The sequence below is a fragment of the Lytechinus variegatus genome, chromosome 11 (genome assembly GCF_018143015.1).
Source record: "Lytechinus variegatus isolate NC3 chromosome 11, Lvar_3.0, whole genome shotgun sequence".
In the NCBI taxonomy this organism is placed as follows: Eukaryota; Metazoa; Echinodermata; class Echinoidea; order Temnopleuroida; family Toxopneustidae; genus Lytechinus; species Lytechinus variegatus.
The window spans coordinates 6346430-6364563 of record NC_054750.1 but is presented as its reverse complement, the minus strand read 5'-3'; the positions used below and the strand labels follow the sequence as shown (position 1 = coordinate 6364563).

Sequence of the window (18134 nt, the reverse complement as noted above, 5' to 3'; positions counted from 1 at the left end):
AGGGGCAGACAGATATAAAGAAGTATTATCTGAAATAAATGAATGTTTCCTTTATTAACAAAAAAAAACAAATTTGAACAAACAAGACATAATCATTTCAAAATGGGACTAAAGAAATAACAATTTCATGTAATTTTTGTGTTTTGCATTTATTACAATAGACTAGTTACATATCATTATGATACAATGAGTAAATAGATAATAAAACATCCCCACATTCATGACCTTTCTGTGTGTTTTGTTTCTGAAATCTTCTTGAGTAGGCCTATTTTTTATTATACAAAACAAGTTTACAAATTCTTGATAATCTTGTACATTTCATATGAGATATATGTTTTGTTCTATATTCTCAAAGCGGAAAAGCTTGAAAATTTGACACGATAATCTACAAATTAAGATTAAAAGCGGTGATATTAACAATTTACTCAATCCATGTGCATGATAGGCATACAGCCGCTTCATCTAAATATGACAGAAATTAAAACGTCATAATTTCATTATTTTCATCTGATTTCGATGACGATCTATTTCTTCATGTATTCTGATGATTGTTTTATTGATTGATTGAATTTATTCTTCTTCATTTCAAACAAATTGACAAAGTAAGTAGGAACAAAACGGAATATGAATAACAGAAATGAAATTCTTCATTCTTCATATTATTCATATGTATTTCAACGATGTTTAACCTGTAAACATGTGAATATTGTTGGTTATTAAATCAAGCAATGCTTGTATTTCAGGCAGACAAACCCTTATAGGAGATATCAAAGGGAAAGAGGGTAGAGAGATCGTGTAGCCTTAGCATAATTGTGTGTGTATTTGAGTTTTGTCAGACGTGTATCAATCAGACATGATTATTTACATCTGGGACCGACCTTTAACCACGCTACCATCCGAAAGACGTGACCAGGGCTCGAACCTCGAACCTCTGCATCAATTTGTAGCTTCCCAACAGCTTGGATTACAGGCACACGCCACAACGCCCAGTTTAATTAGTGATGGAGTGAATAAAAGAAGTATGATTTTGTATTTAAAATATGATTTATTTGTTTATAATAATTTGTATTTAAAAGACATGACATGTCCCCTTTCAATCAATATCATTTTATAAATGAATAACGTCGACAGTCCTCGGAGAGTAGCATTGAACCTTGCTGCAGCAATGTACTCCTACTGGTATTTATACTGTTATAATCTGTTTATTTGATATATAACTCTATTGTTATTTTACTCTGTCCCTTTATTGATCTGCAAGACAGCATTGACATACAGCTCAATGGCATTCTAGATTCTCCTCACCTGTCCCAAGCGACCGCAGATGGCGTTGCCCACGTTCGTCACATAGATCGTATTGATTCCAGAATTCTGTCGTGAATGATTTCGACAAGAGTCATTTCCGATCGATAATCATTAAAATTTAAGATCTGAGCTACTCAAGAAAATAATTCGTATCGGAGTTTTCTTTCTCTCTGTCTATTTAACAGTCATGGTACAATCAACACTGCCGTATAGATGGGAAAGGAGGCGTTGGGGGTACTAGGGGGTACTAGACCCTCACCCCCTCCTAAAAAAGGGGGGGCGAAAGAAAAGGGTGAACTATCATATTACTACCTCCTGAATATTGGTTTAAAAACTACCAAAAAATTATATTTTTCATTTCAACTTTCATTTTTAAACTTTTCATGAATTGTGCCCGACATGCAATGTCTGGCCCCTCATAATTATGTTTTGGCCTTGCTGTGCTGCTGTTAACCTGCTCAGACCTAGGCGAGCTTTTCATGAAAGACTTTGATGGACGTTTTATCCGATTGTCACCATGGTAACACTGCTTCTCAGCCAATCGAAATCAAGGAAGGTTGTCAGATCTGACAACTTGTCAATGTTCATGAAACACTCCCCATAAAACGAAACTATAAATAAATGACTCTTTGTATGATGACTGAACATGCTGAAATAGCGCCATCTTTTTAGTTTATAATTCTCGATGTGACTCTTTCAGTTGTAGTTGTCTTCATATTCTTTGAATCTTCTACGTTGTTTTTGGAATAAATAATAGTAGAAAGTAATAAATGAATAATATGTTTTCATGTAAAACAGTTTCAACATCAATTTTCTTTTATTGGAATAGTCAAACAATCATAATTCCAATGATAGAATTTCAATTTAAAGAATTACAAGATGTAGTAAAAATGCGTTGATTCTGCAATGAAATAAAAGTGTCTTCTTAGCAAGATTTTTTTTCATTTCATAATGAAAATTCTTCAACTATTTGGATTGAGCTAAGGGTTTGAGAGTGTAGGCATAATGAAATAAACTGTATCGATACGTTCTAAACGATATATATCTCTCTCTTAAAATTATACATTTCTTCATTCGCGTTTTAAAGGCGTAGTGAACTGTGTGTGGTCTCTCATTGAATGTGTGTTATAAATACATAGTCTTAAAATATACGTTTTCAGAAATCTACTAATACTACAGAGAATAAATTGACCTATAATTGTATTTGTATAGAGAAACTAAAATGTTTTTAGACGAAAAGTAATTGTTTTGCTACTTGGTAACATAATTATTGCGGAGTAAATGTATTGAGTAGTTAATTAACATATCATTCAAGTGGGTCCATATTACTAGACTACACTAGCATTATGGGTCAGGAAACTGACCAGGTATGAGTAGTTGAGGACTCGAGATGGCGCTATTGGTTCGTATCTGCTTTAAGAAAATTATCTTGCGTTCTTAGCCAACTTCTAAATATATTCAAATGATGAAGGCGTCATAAATCGAGATATCACATGTATTAATTGGATTTGTTATCAGTAAGGTGCGGTATAAGAACTCCGTGCCCTTTGGTCCGAGGGTTAAGGCTTTGAAGCTGAAATCTTGCTCGTTAATAACCCGAAACAGGCTAGTTTGCTATTAACGTTAACGTGAATTGATATTACAATTCCCTATACACCGTTGCATTGCACATCCATGTCGTTATCTTAGTACTTGGACATAATTCATGTTGGTGTTTTGATGATTTGTTTTGTTGGATCATGATTAACTATGGATAAATTTATTAAATTAATTTTCTTGGCTCTTTTCGGCACATTTGCTTTATCTCGTGGAGGTAAGCACCTAATTAGTTGGATTTGTATAAGCAGGTGTTGCAATGCGGCATTTTGAACGTATGAAAACGATTTGATAGTGTTGTTTTATTTACATGAGGTATTTTCCATTTTTAAGCATACAAAACACATAATATAAGAATCATATAAAAACATGTACACAGATACATTGTTCATAACGTGAATGAGTACGACTTTTGAATGAAATATATTACAACAAAGTTAAGCTGATCAGAAATATGATATTCAAACAATTCAATTGAATTAAATTCTTTATTTCATTTCCACTCGATGTCCATATTTGTTTTGACAGTTGTTATAATTCTTTTCAAACGTTACGCGCTGTTATATACAAACAAATTTATGATGAACAAATCTGGCTTAGAATTATGAGATATGGAAAAATACTGAATACAGTCATTTAACTTTTTATGTGAGACCTAACAGGTTTACATCGTTCTTTTAGTTTCTGCCTCAAAGCAAAAGGGGTATAATTTTGTTCAAAACACAACTCTCCTTCCTTTACCTGTTTTCTACGAAACCTTTTTTTTTCTTTAGTTGAAAATTATGAAATGAAATAAATTCGTTATCAATCAATCAAAATATTTATATGTACACGATGTAACAGTCACACACATCAAAATATAAATGCTTATTTTCACAATTATTGTGTATATCTTTATCAAGGGTTTTTGCTATTTTTTTTTTTACAATTTATTGTGAAATGTTGATATGTTATTCAACATGTTCAACTGAGAAATCTTAATCTTCACTTTTAATATCTTATTTAATTTCTTCTATTTTTTATTCCATTTTATATTTCATACAATCTCAATTGCTGACTAATGGCCATCCTAATCTCTTTTTTATTCAGATTGTCCTGATAATTACTTCGAAGGTCCAAACGGAAATTGTTATTCGTACCAATACTCGTCATCGTCCTCCGGGTCTTACTGGGCAACTGCTCGTTTGCTTTGTTCGCGCACAAACAATTCTGACCTTATCATTCTGGACGACGAGGCCGAGTACAACTGGTTTGTCAATTTAACATCAACCGTCGCTCCAAACTCATCGTGGTGGTTAGGTACGTTTAAGAAATCTTAAGCACACAGCAAAAACTGTGGTGTTAACCGGTGTACATAGAGGACCACACCAGTTATTTTACACCGGTGTTAAATTGGTGGTGTTAGCTTTACACCTATAGGTGTTATTACAACACCTTTGGTTGTTACATTTACACTCTTTGGTGTTATGTTCAATCTTTAGGGTGTAATTTTAACACCTCAGGGTGTGGTCCTCTATTAACACCAATTGGTGTCAGTTTTAACACCGTGCAGTTTTTACAGTACAGAATCGTGGACGAGTCGTAAGGTGTGAGATGGCCTTAGTGTAATTCACATTACTGACCCTCTTACCGTAATTTTATACATACTTTATGAGTGTAACGACATACCATTAAACAGATCTGTAATTATAGTCATCGACCTATGGGTTACAGACGTTTCCAAACACAAGTTTTGTTTTAATAAGAACCACTCCCTTTTCTGTAAACAGATCTGGGCCCCGTTGCACAAAAAGTTACCATTATATTAACGTTGCCATCCAATGGTAACTCCCATGGTAACAGTGCTCAACATCCAATGAGAATCAAGGATTTCAGGGTAATTACCATTGGATGGCAAAGTTACCATAACAGTGAATTTCATGCAACGTGGCCCAGAAATTTTTTTTTCTTTTATGACACACTGAATTTTTTTTTTAATTCGTGTCGAAAAATGATAGTACGTGGAGAATGAATGAATAAATGAATGATCATGGTCCTCATTCGTAACGATTGTTATCACATTTTATCATTCCATAATTGCATTATGTGTATCACTGTACTATTAGTGTCCTCATTGGAAGCGTCGTCACAATTTTGTTAACTTTTAATTGTATTAAGTTTGTATTCTCCAAATTCCTTAGATTGGAATTTAAATAACATAGATTGCGATCAGTGACCGATCCAAAGTCACCGTGCCACCGTCATCACAATTTTGTTAACTTTTAATTGTATTAGGTTTGTATTCTCTAAATTCCTTAGATTGAAATTTAAATAACATAGATTGTGATCAGGGACCAATCCAAAGTTGGATTGAGGTTTTCAATCTAAAAGAATTAGAATTCATCCTTATTCGATTGAAACTTTTGATCCAAATTTGTACTGGTCCCTGACCACAGTCGATTGGATTGACTTTCAATCTACGGAATTTAGAGAGTACCGATATTACCCATAGGCAACTGTAGATCCATTGTTTTTGTATATGTTTTCTTTGTCATCGATTTGTTTTTCTGTAAAACTGACCTGTATTTTGAAATTGATAAAGAAATGAGTAAAATAAGACCAAACCAATATCATAATGATCATCGTCATCGTCACCGTTGTCATTGTCGTCGCTCTTGTTCTCTTATCGTAAAATCGTATTTCCCACATTTTCTGACAGGATATCATGATAGCTCAGTCGAAGGAGATTGGAGATGGGTTGATTGTGGAGAAACAACAGAATGGCATCGCACCCTGTGGTCCCCTGGTTACCCTGGCAACGATAGAAACGATTGTGGAGTGCTCCTGCCTAGCGGAGAGATTGATGACGTCGTATGTGACATCCCTGTCAACTATTTCTTATGCGAAATCAGTCCTAAAGGTATATATACTCAATTATTCATCGACGACTGTGTAATTAATCACTGTGCTTATTCATCTTTTTTAAATTAAGCATGGATAATAGATATTTTGAGTGAATTATTACTTGAACTACTTTAACATTGCTTAAGTTTCCTTTCTTAAAATATACGTGAGACTCGAATTCTTTTCAAGTGATGAGCACAGGGGCGGCATGACTCGGGGAGTGGGGTTCTTCCATCTTTATTAAGAAGACAAAGTGAAACCAAAAAAGACGAGAAAAGGGGAAGATAAGCAAATGGGAGAAAAGAAAAACGAAGAATGGATGTACATTCTCTTAAAATCTGTATATATATATATATATATATATATATATGTTGTCCACTATAATATTATGTATAGAGACACGTATTTTTCTACTTCCTTTCAAATATAACCAGCGGTCTGTTTTGATCACCAAAGTGCTTACCGGTTATGTATATGTTTTGAATTTAAACGCAGAATAATTCAAATGATGCATGGTAGAATATTCTATATCATCTAGAAGTTTGTGTAACCTTCCAGCTTAAATAGCGAACCAAATATCTTCCTCCTTTAATTATAGAGTAACATGGGCCTTTATCAATGTTTGTGTGCCACCATTTTTTTTTTACAAAACTCTTCCAAAAAGTATACTTGCACTGAACAATGGAATCAAACTTTCAGGAATAATCAAGCATCCAAAATCAATACAAAAAGACGTATCGTGGTCAAACCGTAGTCACCAAAGTCTCATAAAGTAACCCGTGCTTTTTTCAATCAACATTATTAGATGATAATGCAATTCTAACTACGTACGCAAACATAATTAAATGTTCAAAGTGTAATTACGGCTAGATTACAGTGGCTCAGTTTGGATTGCAAACCACCAATGGTTTGAAAACCGATGTGGCATCGGATTTAATGAGCTCAATCTTGTATCAATCATGGAAATGATACTGACAATAATGATGATATTGATTGATTACAAAACAAAATTGTTAGTAAATGATTATGATATTACTTAATGACAATACTGAATAATGAATAGTAATAGTGATGATGATAATAATTAATAAGAATATTAATAATAATAATAATAACAATAATAATAATAATAATACTGACAAAATTTGAAATAATGATAAGAAAATAACCGTAACAACAAAATAAGAATGAAAACATTAACCTTTATCCTCATCATCACTACTATCAATTAATATCGAATTAAATATTACGGTTTTACTACACTTACAAATTTCGCTACATAAATGATATAATATAAACTTTTATAATCTAATATAAAACATGCAATCAATTCTTCTTTCAGATTTTTCAGCAGACGAAGCTCGTCCAACCAATCTAACTGCCGAAACAACATCCACTCTCACAGTCTCCCTGAAGTGGGATGTCTCTCCATTCAATTGTGATGTTTTTGGATATAGAGTAAAAATTACCGATGGACAGATGGGGACTACTCAAGGTGAAAGTTGCTACATTCGTGAATTTTGTAGACTTTGTTTATGTAGTTTATTTTTACTCAAGATTTTTTTTCTGGGCGATCTGGTTAATCTATTACATTGTTATAAATATTATTATTATTGTTGTTGTTGTTGTTATTAGTATTACTATTGTCATCATCATTATTATCATCATTCTTCTTCTTCATGCATGCATCATCGACATTATCACCATTCTTCTTCTTCCAAACTGCATGCATCGCTGGTGTTGTTCTTGTTGAGGTGACTACATCATGGTTGTTGGTTGGTTGGTTGGTTCGGTTGATAGTGATAAAGATAAAGTGGCTATGTTAGCTTGTAACGATTTTTTTTGTGTGTGTGGAGGTAATGGTGTAGTGATGCAGTAGGCCTAATCAAAATAAGATTATGAATATCTGAAACAAGCCTTATTTCGAATAGGGCATGCACTTTTGATGGAAAATTAAGTTTTTTAACTACATCAATTCTGCAGCTATGCCTAGTATGTATTGTCCAAGTTATTTGGAGAGTTGTTATATTTAAATAGCAATTTTCCATCACATACGCTTTTGCAAAACCTTGCGGTGGATTAGTAATCATGATAAGGAATGTGATGTTGTATACATTTCGTCCTTTGAATGAAGAATGATTAAAAGTAAAATTAATTTTAAATCCATAACTTAATTCAATTTTATGTTTTTAAACATTGACCTCCGCATTATTTACATTATGATTGTTATTGATTAATATTGGACTAAATCATAATGCATTATTTATTTGCGCAGAGACGGTGTACGGAGGTAATACCAACGAATTATTGATATCTTTGGACCGTGTCAAGACAGATTATTCTTTTACTTTAAATACCTGGACCATTTTGAATGGTGAACTGGACATGATTGGCCCAGTAACTGCCTCAACAGGTAGGTAAATGAGATAGGTAGTCATAGGGTGGCGCTCCAGGGGCAGGAAGGTAACTGCCCTTTCTATCAAGTAGTGATAAGAAAATGGAATAAAAGGGAAGAGAGAGATATAAGGGAAAAAGCACCAAGATAGAAGTCCTAGAACTCCGCATGCATTACCCCTGTAATTCCACTGAAAGAAAAAGTACTCGCCCTACCCCCCCCCCTTGAGGGCCCCAAATGTCATTTGCCTTATTTCGGTTATTCCATTTGATTGGAATAACATTTGCTTTATTTTGTTATTTTGTATAGATTACTTGTTTCAAACTCGTCTCCGTCCGTCTCCATTATTGTATAGACTTTTGATAATGCCATTGACGCTAAGTTTAGGGACTTGCCTTTAATACAAGCTTTGCTTTCCTTGCCAAGTCCATCCGTTCAGTTAATTTATCTTCAATATTTGTTGATAACAAATGTCATTAAACTGCCTGTATTATTCTGAATATACATGGTTACTTTGAATAATATTTTATATTTTGAATAAATATTTCATATTTTTTAAATGAAAATACGGAAAAAATTATGAAAACATGAAAATATATAGTATGCATGTGGCATTCCATAGACCGGCATGATCCACGAAATTCGGAAGTCTGACGACTGGCGTTCAAATGACCGCTGTGCTCTTTCTCGGTTTAAAGTCAACTCACTTGGTAATCCTTCATTATTTTATACAGTAGGCACACAGTATCCTAAATTTGATTCAGAGAGTGCATGATGACTAATAATTTCCTGTAAAATGCCGAGTATTGTATGATAATTATTTTAAATATTTTGAACGGACGTAGAATTGAACGAGTGGGACCGAAGTCAGTATCGTATGGCAAGACAAGTTCACGAATGTGCATTGCGCATGTGCGTTAACTCGTTACCTGATTTGATGAAAGTTTTTGGGAAGTAGATGTAATAAAGAGTGAAGGGGAGGCAATGACAATGGTCTCGGTCGGGGGTCAGGGAATGATTTTGAAAGAGGAATGCTGGCTTGATATTTAAAAAAGTTTCAAAAGCCACCCCCCCCAAAAAAAAAAAAAATCACTTGAAAAGTTGAATATCAATCAAGTTGAAAGAAAATCAGAACATGCTGCATGCAGATTGACGGTGATAATTTTTAGGTCAGAAAAAACCAAGCCAAGGCAGCTTTTTAGGGGATCTAAAATGATATTCATTTCATTTGGTTGGAAATATCAAAGTTTACCAAACAAGTAGGCCTATACTGCATTTGTCAATTCTTATATATCACACTTCACAGGTTCTTGCCCTGTTGATTTTGAGGAAAGCCCTGGTGGAAGATGTTATCATTTCAGAGTTCCGACCAATGGAGAGTGGTGGACGGCAGGGAGGAGGTCATGTGATGACACAGAGGATGGTGACCTTGTCATCATCAATAACGAAGAAGAATGGAACTTTATCATGAACAGGACCGCTGAGATAGATCCAGATGGAAAATGGTGGATTGGTAAAGAGCTTCGATATTCATGAAATGAAACAGAAGGTCACATTCAATATAATGGTATAGGTAACATTCCCAAGTAATATTTATATACATCTACTTCATTTAGATACATGGGTGGTCTTTAGGCATACCAGGTACTTGTTGCCAATACCATAATATGGAATGTGAATTTGACATAAATATAGTAGGTCTTGTTTTTTCTGCATTTGTTGATACATAAGGTTTTATAGGCATTTTGTAGAATTACAACAGAAATACTCTCCTTGCTCCTTTTTTTTTGCAGAGTAACAAAAAATTAAAGTTACATAAAATCATCACAGTTTAAATTTTAATTAACTTCCAAGATCTTTCATCGAGGAATTCTCGATTTTCGGAAGCTCAGACACTGCCCTACAACCAAAAGTCCCATTGAAATCTGTCAGTGGCACACTCCTCCACTTTCACTGTTTTGTTTTTTATATTCAGGATTATCTGACCTGACCTCCGAAGGTGATTGGCGATGGGTGGATTGTACGGAGTCAAACAACTGGCAGGATAATCTATGGGGACCCGGCTATCCCACTTCTGAAAATTTCCAAGATTGTGCCATCTTGCATCCAAATGGAACCATTCAAGATGGTGGTTGCGATCTACGCCTTAACACAATCTGTGAGATATCTCCAAAAGGTAATAGTGAAGTTCTTGGAATGTGTTCAGAATACTTCTTGTTGAGGACATCCTTTACTACAAGATAATATGTTTGGTTGAGCACTAACTCTAAAGTTGTTCTAGTTCAAGTTAACATAATACTTGGCATGCCATGAAAGTGTCATACTTATCATAAATATATATGTATATATTGTTATTTTTATGTTAACAGGACCAGGCTGAAAAATAGTTAATCTGAGCCTGCTATCCTGTATGAAGATATTTTAATAAATAAATAAATAAATACCATGCTAACCAGGCTGAGCAGTTGTAGTTACCATTATGGCAAAGTCATCATAATTGCTTTATGAAACAGGCCCCTTTTGATATCCAAGCCCCGGTTATATTTCTGAATTTTTACAAAGCAAAGTCCATAGACAAATCAACATTATCTACTCAGTTCTAATGTACTTTGATTCTTCAAACCCCCACCAAGATTACTTTGGAGATTGAGCAATCACCTGCGCAGCCCCCAAATCGTGTAAGTACTTGCCATTTAGAACTTCTCCAATGGTCATCATCAGTAGAGCACTTAAGATTAGACTAAATACCCATCTTTTTGTTAATTTCTAAAAATCTATTTTTCCTTTCCTTTTTATTTTGTTTCCAAGCATTTGCAGTGCTTACAGTGCAGAAGAAACACATGCACATGGTTTTGGGGCTATATAAATCAGTATATTATTATTATTGTTAATTTTTATTATTATCAGAGTTTGATGAGGATACAGTGTTGGTGGACGATCTTATGATCTCTGGATCTTCCACTACCAGCCTCGAAGTCACATGGTCTGTACCTCAGTATGGTTGCAGTGTGGTGGGATACCGTATCTATTATTCTATGGAAGACAGCATGGATGAAAGAAAATTTAGTGAGTCTTCTTTTAACCTTTAATATATGTATATGGAAATGAAATCTGCCAACGATTTTCAGGAAAACGTACAATTGCAGAGTAATGAGCAATTGAAGATCAGAAAACTAACTGAAAAAATGCCCATCGATAAAATATAGTGTGGTCCCACATGTTGTTTCCTTTGTTAGCTACACAGGATGAGCATGTGGTAATGAAATGAATATTATTTCAAGCTAGCCTGAATTATTTTGATGAAACTGTTGATTTAGATAAGCATTTATACTTTGGTCACATTTGCTCCATGGCGGCCGTATGGCGAGTGGAAAACAGCAGTTTTAACAGTATTTGTCGAACTACATATATATGATATAGGTGGTTTTAATTAAAATTAATAAAACGGCTATTTTCGACTCGCCGTACAGCCACCGTAGAGCAAATGTGACCAAGGTATTAGGCTTATATGATAAACAGGGGTTGCTTAATTCCAACCATTTGCAATTGAAATTAGGTTTCTATACAAGAATTAGAACTTAGCTTTAACCACAACCCTAGAATTAAATACATGGCCCATAAAGCATGTGACTTATTAGTTTAAAATTACACTTTTTGATGTTATGAGGTGTTCTCTCACTTTCTTCTCTCATTTTTTTTGGGGGGGGGGTCGGTCTGTTTTTACTGATTCAGTATGCAGTATTCACGAGTACACTGTTTTGAACAGTGGACTCATTGATTAAGCGTGCATCAGCATTGGACATTTTTTTTATTATACACGGTATTTTATAAGCATTATTTATACAGGAAATCTGCATTAACCATGGGTTTAACAAATGGTTTTCAAAACCACCTTTGTGAATTCTCGTTATCTCAGTATCCCTACCTGTGTGTGTCATTCTCCCATTCTTAATATTTTTCTTTCGTGGGCTATAGTGTATGTATCAGGAGGTGACATCACACATACCATCATACAAGATCTACGAGCCAATACAACATACAACGTCACTGTAGCTGTCTACATCAATAAGGATTATGAACTTGGTGAATCTCCAGCTGTAGAGGGCTCAACAAGTATGAATACTATATTACTTTTTTCAAACACTGTTCTTTGAATATAAGCATGAAAACTCAAATTCACAGTTACACTATTTCAATTAGGCTGTTCAGCCTTGAAATCCTTAAAATGCGTGATCAATGCGAAATGTTACAACATATGTAAAAGGTTTCACTGAGAAGTGTTTTATTTCCAAAGAAATTGTTTTGTTTTGTATTGTATCATATTAAGTTAAACAAATGAGATGCAATTATTTCTAGTTTTATTACCATTTTCATTTGAATAGGGTGCTTTGATGCCAAATCTTTTTGTAAAAACTTGAAGCCCCATATTTCCAAGTTCGTAATTTAAGAAGAAAATATCAAAATTGAATTGTTTCATTTTTGTGTATCATTCTTATATATTTTAAAACCTAAGTTCAGAATACGGGCCTTACACTTCTGTCTCTATATATCCAGTGCCTTGCCCAGCAAACTACGAGGAGGGGCCCAATGGTCATTGCTACTGGTTTTCTGTGACCCCATATGGTTATATGTGGTATTGGGGTCGACAGGACTGTGCTGAAGAAACTGATTCGGACCTGGTCATTGTCAGTGACGAGGAGGAGCTGGACTTCCTTCGTACTCGTGTAGCTGAGCTGTCTGGAGATGATAGGGACTGGTGGATTGGTGAGTTGATGTTTCGTAAATTTAGATTAATGTTATTTGATTTTATGTTATTTATGAAAATTTTTAGCCATAACAAGAAAGTATCTTTTTATTTGGTTCCCATCTATTTCGCTAAGAGGACAATGGATTGCATGTACTAAGCTGATCATTCTGAGGTGTTGAATTATTGTTTTAGTGGTCCAAACATGGAGTACTGTGTGTGTGTGTGCAGTGCTTTGTAACCGAAAGAAAAAAGACAATATACTGTAATCCAGTAATTGGATTGGATTAATTGTATCTTCCTGACATAAAGTAGCTTTTTTTACATAACATACCTGGAAAACCTGCAATCAAGCCTCGCATCAAGTATACCTAACATAGTATATACTATGAACAACATATCAAAACAACAGAAACCAGAGAAAAACAAAACAAAAATGAATCGTTAACAACAACATCTACGAACACATTACTTTGTCTTATCTTAAGTCTTATTCCATTTTTATGTATAGAAATTTTTATGTAAAGACTTGAACATGTTCTTGTGTCCTAAATAGGGATGTATCATTTAGCACAAGAAAAGGTCACCAGTAGTGGGTTAGGTCATTTGTATCTTGCGAACAGCTTTTTGAAACACCCACCTGGCAAGAAGGAAGAAGGTTCTGTTGGACATTGAAAAGTTTTGTATATGACTCGGTCATGGCTCAAATCCATACCCTCCCACTATTGTGGCAGACACACTGATTATAGTCTACTCCACAACCTTTTTTTTTAATACTCAAAATAAAGTTGTCTGAATACACAGCCTACAATTAATTTTGTTCTGGAAGCCCTTAAATTGGAACAGTAAGTTTTATGTATGCTAGTCTTGTATGAAGACCCAGTTGATGATCTGCCTGTAGACCAGTACCAAAATGCCATTTTTCAAGACAAATAATTGCCATCATTTACCTAATTGAACAACATCTAAAGTTTAAATATCTTATCCCCCAAACTATTTTTCTTCATGATATACCAAGAGGCAATTCCATTTTTGTTTACAAAATGAAAGGAACTAATCTTCGTTTCCTGCAGGTCTGTCTGGGTCACCCTATTGGTCTTGGGTTGACTGTACAGAACCCAACCCTTGGCAGGATACCCTCTGGGCACCTGGTAATCCTCGACCTGACAGCTATGGCTGTGCTGTTCTCAACGCCTCTGGGCAGATCATAGACACTGGTTGCGATATCAAGCACCATTTCATCTGTGAGATATATCCTAGAGGTAAAATGCTTTTTACCTTACAGTTCTTGTGCATTTGAGCCTCTCTTATGGATTTCCAATTAGGGCAAAATTAAACGGGGGCTCCAGGCGATTTCACTTCTGAAATGCTTCAAGGAGCCCTGGAAATCCCCATTGACTGCAATGTTAAAGCTTATCCAATATTTCACATTTGGGCAATATGTTTTGAAAAGTAGTAGCCCCCCCCCCCAAGAAAAAAAACAGTTCTCTGTTTCCTGTTTGTAATTAATTTGTCAAAGAAGTCAACCGGCTTCTGGTTAATCGTGGATGGGTGGGTGAGTGTGGTGGCACAATTTTATCCACTACCTTACATCACAAGCTAACATTTGGTCATTGAATATGTTTTTGTTTCCACCTAAGTGACCTATGTTTAGATTTGATAGTGAACAAGCATTAATGATAAATGATCGGTAATGTGTATTCATATGATTATTTACAGTGATTCGATATTTTTCAGTTCAGTTCAATATTGGTTATAAAGATAATAGTAATTAATGATAATAATAAATACAATCAGTGATATATAATTACATGTATAGTTTTAAGTGATGATAAGTACAACACAAATTAACAGATTGCCTGTTGCCAACTTCTTCAAGTAAGATTACTTCAACCATCTGATTAAAAAGAAAGAAAATCAGATGACATGATTTTAATACATTCAAATTCATTTTTTTTCAGTATTGAAAAAAGGAAAATTAAATGTAGCATTCCATAAGCAAATGCCTTAAAAAAATGCTTTCACTTTAATAGATGTACAGTATATTTCATTACATGTTTCCTATGTTTACCCGTAACTTTTCAACCATATTTTGACGATGCTGTAAATTGTTTTGCAAATGTGGTAAATAAACTGAACTGACCTTACATTTACTTGTCAAAATACCATTTAAGGGTTACAATTTCAAACTGAATATTTTACGTAAGCAATCGGTCAAGGGGTGAGATAGAAGGCAGTAATAACAGCAGGGCCCGCTGGGAGAACAGTTTTCGGAACTGAAGTGGCTACCCTGGGTAAATATACCTCTATTATTATTATTATTATTATAATAACTGTTTCATAATACAGGTTTTTCAGGAGAGGATCAAAACGTTCAGGATATGAAGGCCACTCCATTGATGTACGGCATGGAGGTCAGTTGGACTCTGGCTCCATTACACTGTGATGTTGAAGCCTACACGGTCACTTACAGAGAAGACGTGGAAGGGTCAAGGGAATTCTCCGGTAAGTTTGTGTCTATTGGAGAGTGATATTAGTTGTCTTTCAGAAAGGAGAATGATTTAACCCTATCTAGGCTGGGGTATTTTGGGAGTTCATATGGCCAGGGGGGCCTCCCAGGCCCCCCTAAGATCTCGGCCGTCGACCGCGCGATCGCGCAGAAAATTAGCACGTTGGTTGCCTGGGACATAATCTACAAGATTGCATAGTAATTTATTTCATGCGAATCGCTATTAAGTGATTATGCTAATTTATGCGTAATTAGTATGCAAAATCATACTTTTTCCTCTGACTCCCTTAATAAAGCTCCAAATGTACTAATCTTTGGTATAGAAACTCTTTGTAGTGTTCTTAGCCTGTGTACATGAGAAAAATTGCGATATCAAATCATTTTCTTATGTATTTTTTTTTTTGCAATTTCTTATGTATTTCTTTGTTTTTTTACTTTTTGTTTTTCATTTTTTTTTTAATGAAATTTGTTGGGGACTCTTTTGTGATCATAAAAAGCATAAAATAAATACATTTGGACCAGCAAAACTAAAAATAATCATACATTTATGAATTTTGGTTGAAAACACAATTTGCATTGACTTTGTACACAAAATCACGTTTTTGAGCAATTTTCGGTCTGACATGCACTTACATAATGTTGCGTAATTTCCGAACCACGTACCCGGGTGACGCAAAGTTGGTCTCAAAAGTTGCGCAAGACTTGAAAGTAAAAAGTCAGCTAGCGGCGTGGTCAAAAAATTTCGAAAATATTGCGCGATTCGTTTAGAGCCCCCCCCCCCCCGGCCTCGATAGGGTTTGAGAGGGAAAAATTTTTTTGTGTTGTAAGGATTATTAATATTATTGTCATTATTGTAAGGATTGATAAATGACAATTGAATACTATATTCATCCAAAATATTTAATACTCTAGATGTATAATATACAAAGCTAAATATCCTTAAAGGTCAATTCCACCTCAGAAAAATGTTGATTTGAGAAGAGAAAAATCAGAAAAGCACTTTGATGAAAATTTCATCAAAATTGGATGTAAAATAAGAAAGTTATGACATTTCAAAGTTTCGCTTATGAACGAGCCAGTTACATCCAAATGAGAGAGTCGATGATGTCACTCACTCACTATTTTTTTTTTTATTGTTTGAATTATACAATATTTCCATTTTTACAAATTTGATAATTAGGACCTTGCCTGAAGCACAAAATGTTAAAATAATGGAATTCCACTTGTTCAGGGAGGAATGAAACTTCATTTCACCTGACAATGACGAGAAAATAAAAATATTTCATATTTCATGTAATAAAATACAAAAGAAATAGTGAGTGAGTGATGTCATCAGTTCCCTCATTTGCATACCGACCGAGATGTGCATATAACTGTTTTGTGAAATGAAGCAAAATTTTAAAATGTCATAACTTTCTTATTTTACATCCGATTTTGATGAAATTTTCAGTGTTATGTTGAGATGTTGGGATGGACTTGTCCTTTAAAAGATCTAGCAAATATGCCTTTTATTTCTATTCTATTAACAGATAGTATTATTGATTGAATACTTCATTTGATTAAGTAGGTTTTTTTTCAGGTAAAGATAATGTGGCAGAGTTTAAGCTATTTTGAGCAGGTTCAGGGAAAGATATATGTCACATTTTTACCTCAAAGATTCCTAAAAGAAGGGCAATATTAGTCTTCAAACAAAATGAAATTTTAATGTTGCTTTTGTTTGCAACTTTACATTCCTTACATTATTTTTTAAAAAATACTTAATGGCCCTAATTCACAAAGGTAGTTTTAAAAACCCATGGTTGAATCCATGGTTTATGCAGATTTCCTGTATAAATTACGCGTAATTTAGCAAGTATCGGGCGTGTTAATAAAAAATGTCCAATGCTGATGCGCGCTTTTGTCACAGTGCGCCAAATTGACTCCTGTTACCATTGCTAGATATGCTATTTTATTCATCATTACGTCAAACTTCCCTTTGAAACAATACCGCAGTTCGGATTGCGAACTGCGGTGTTGTACCCCAATTTCCATTTGGATCTCCTAAAACTCATTTCCAAGCCCTTATCAACCGTGCTTGGCCAAGTAATCCAGGGGTAATCCCCACTGTCTCAATTTCACCCCCACAAGCCAGTATATGAGGGTTGAGCAAAGGACGAAAAGATAAACAACAGCTGCGCTGTTACGTAAGACTTCTCTGCCTGTAGTAGGACCTTCGGAATGAAATTATTGTATTCCATATTTAATCACGTTTTCAAAGGCATATTGTATTAAGTAACCCAATGTTAGTCCATTTTCAATTTCGAACGAAGAAAATCAACCTCGGAATAAGGAAAGTAAGCGAATAAAAATGACGGCATGCTTACAGGGACAGCACTCAGCACTGCGCATGCATCCCATCGTGTGTGGCCCCCTGCTGTTACTGTATATGCCGGGCTGTTGTTTTATCTTCGGACCAACGTCAAGAAACAGGTGTTTTGATACTTAAATTGCTTTCTTGAGGCAGTTACGGCTGGAGAAGAGAATTGATGAGAAGGGAACTGGGGTATAGTGTTCTCAAATGGAAGTTTTTCGTCATGAGTCCACTGTATCAAAACAGTGGACTCATGAATAAAATAGCATGGATAACCACAGCAACAGGAGTCAATTTGGAGCACTGTGACAAAAACGCGCATCAGCATTGGACCTTTTTTAATATACGCAGTAAA

General features: G+C 34.7%; 1 protein-coding gene across 1 annotated transcript in view; it reads left to right on the top strand.

Moving 5' to 3' along the window:
* The first annotated feature begins 2890 nt into the window (after positions 1-2890).
* Positions 2891-18134, top strand: part of LOC121423607 — a 78377-nt gene continuing 63133 nt past the window's right edge. Inside the window, exons 1-12 of the mRNA XM_041618990.1 lie at positions 2891-3115; positions 3988-4197; positions 5597-5797; positions 7124-7276; positions 8057-8194; positions 9483-9689; positions 10152-10352; positions 11084-11242; positions 12152-12289; positions 12731-12940; positions 13994-14182; positions 15270-15425. Of these exons, the coding sequence (XP_041474924.1) occupies positions 3052-3115; positions 3988-4197; positions 5597-5797; positions 7124-7276; positions 8057-8194; positions 9483-9689; positions 10152-10352; positions 11084-11242; positions 12152-12289; positions 12731-12940; positions 13994-14182; positions 15270-15425 (2026 nt within the window). The 5' untranslated portion in view covers positions 2891-3051. The remainder of the gene's footprint in view (positions 3116-3987; positions 4198-5596; positions 5798-7123; positions 7277-8056; positions 8195-9482; positions 9690-10151; positions 10353-11083; positions 11243-12151; positions 12290-12730; positions 12941-13993; positions 14183-15269; positions 15426-18134) is intronic.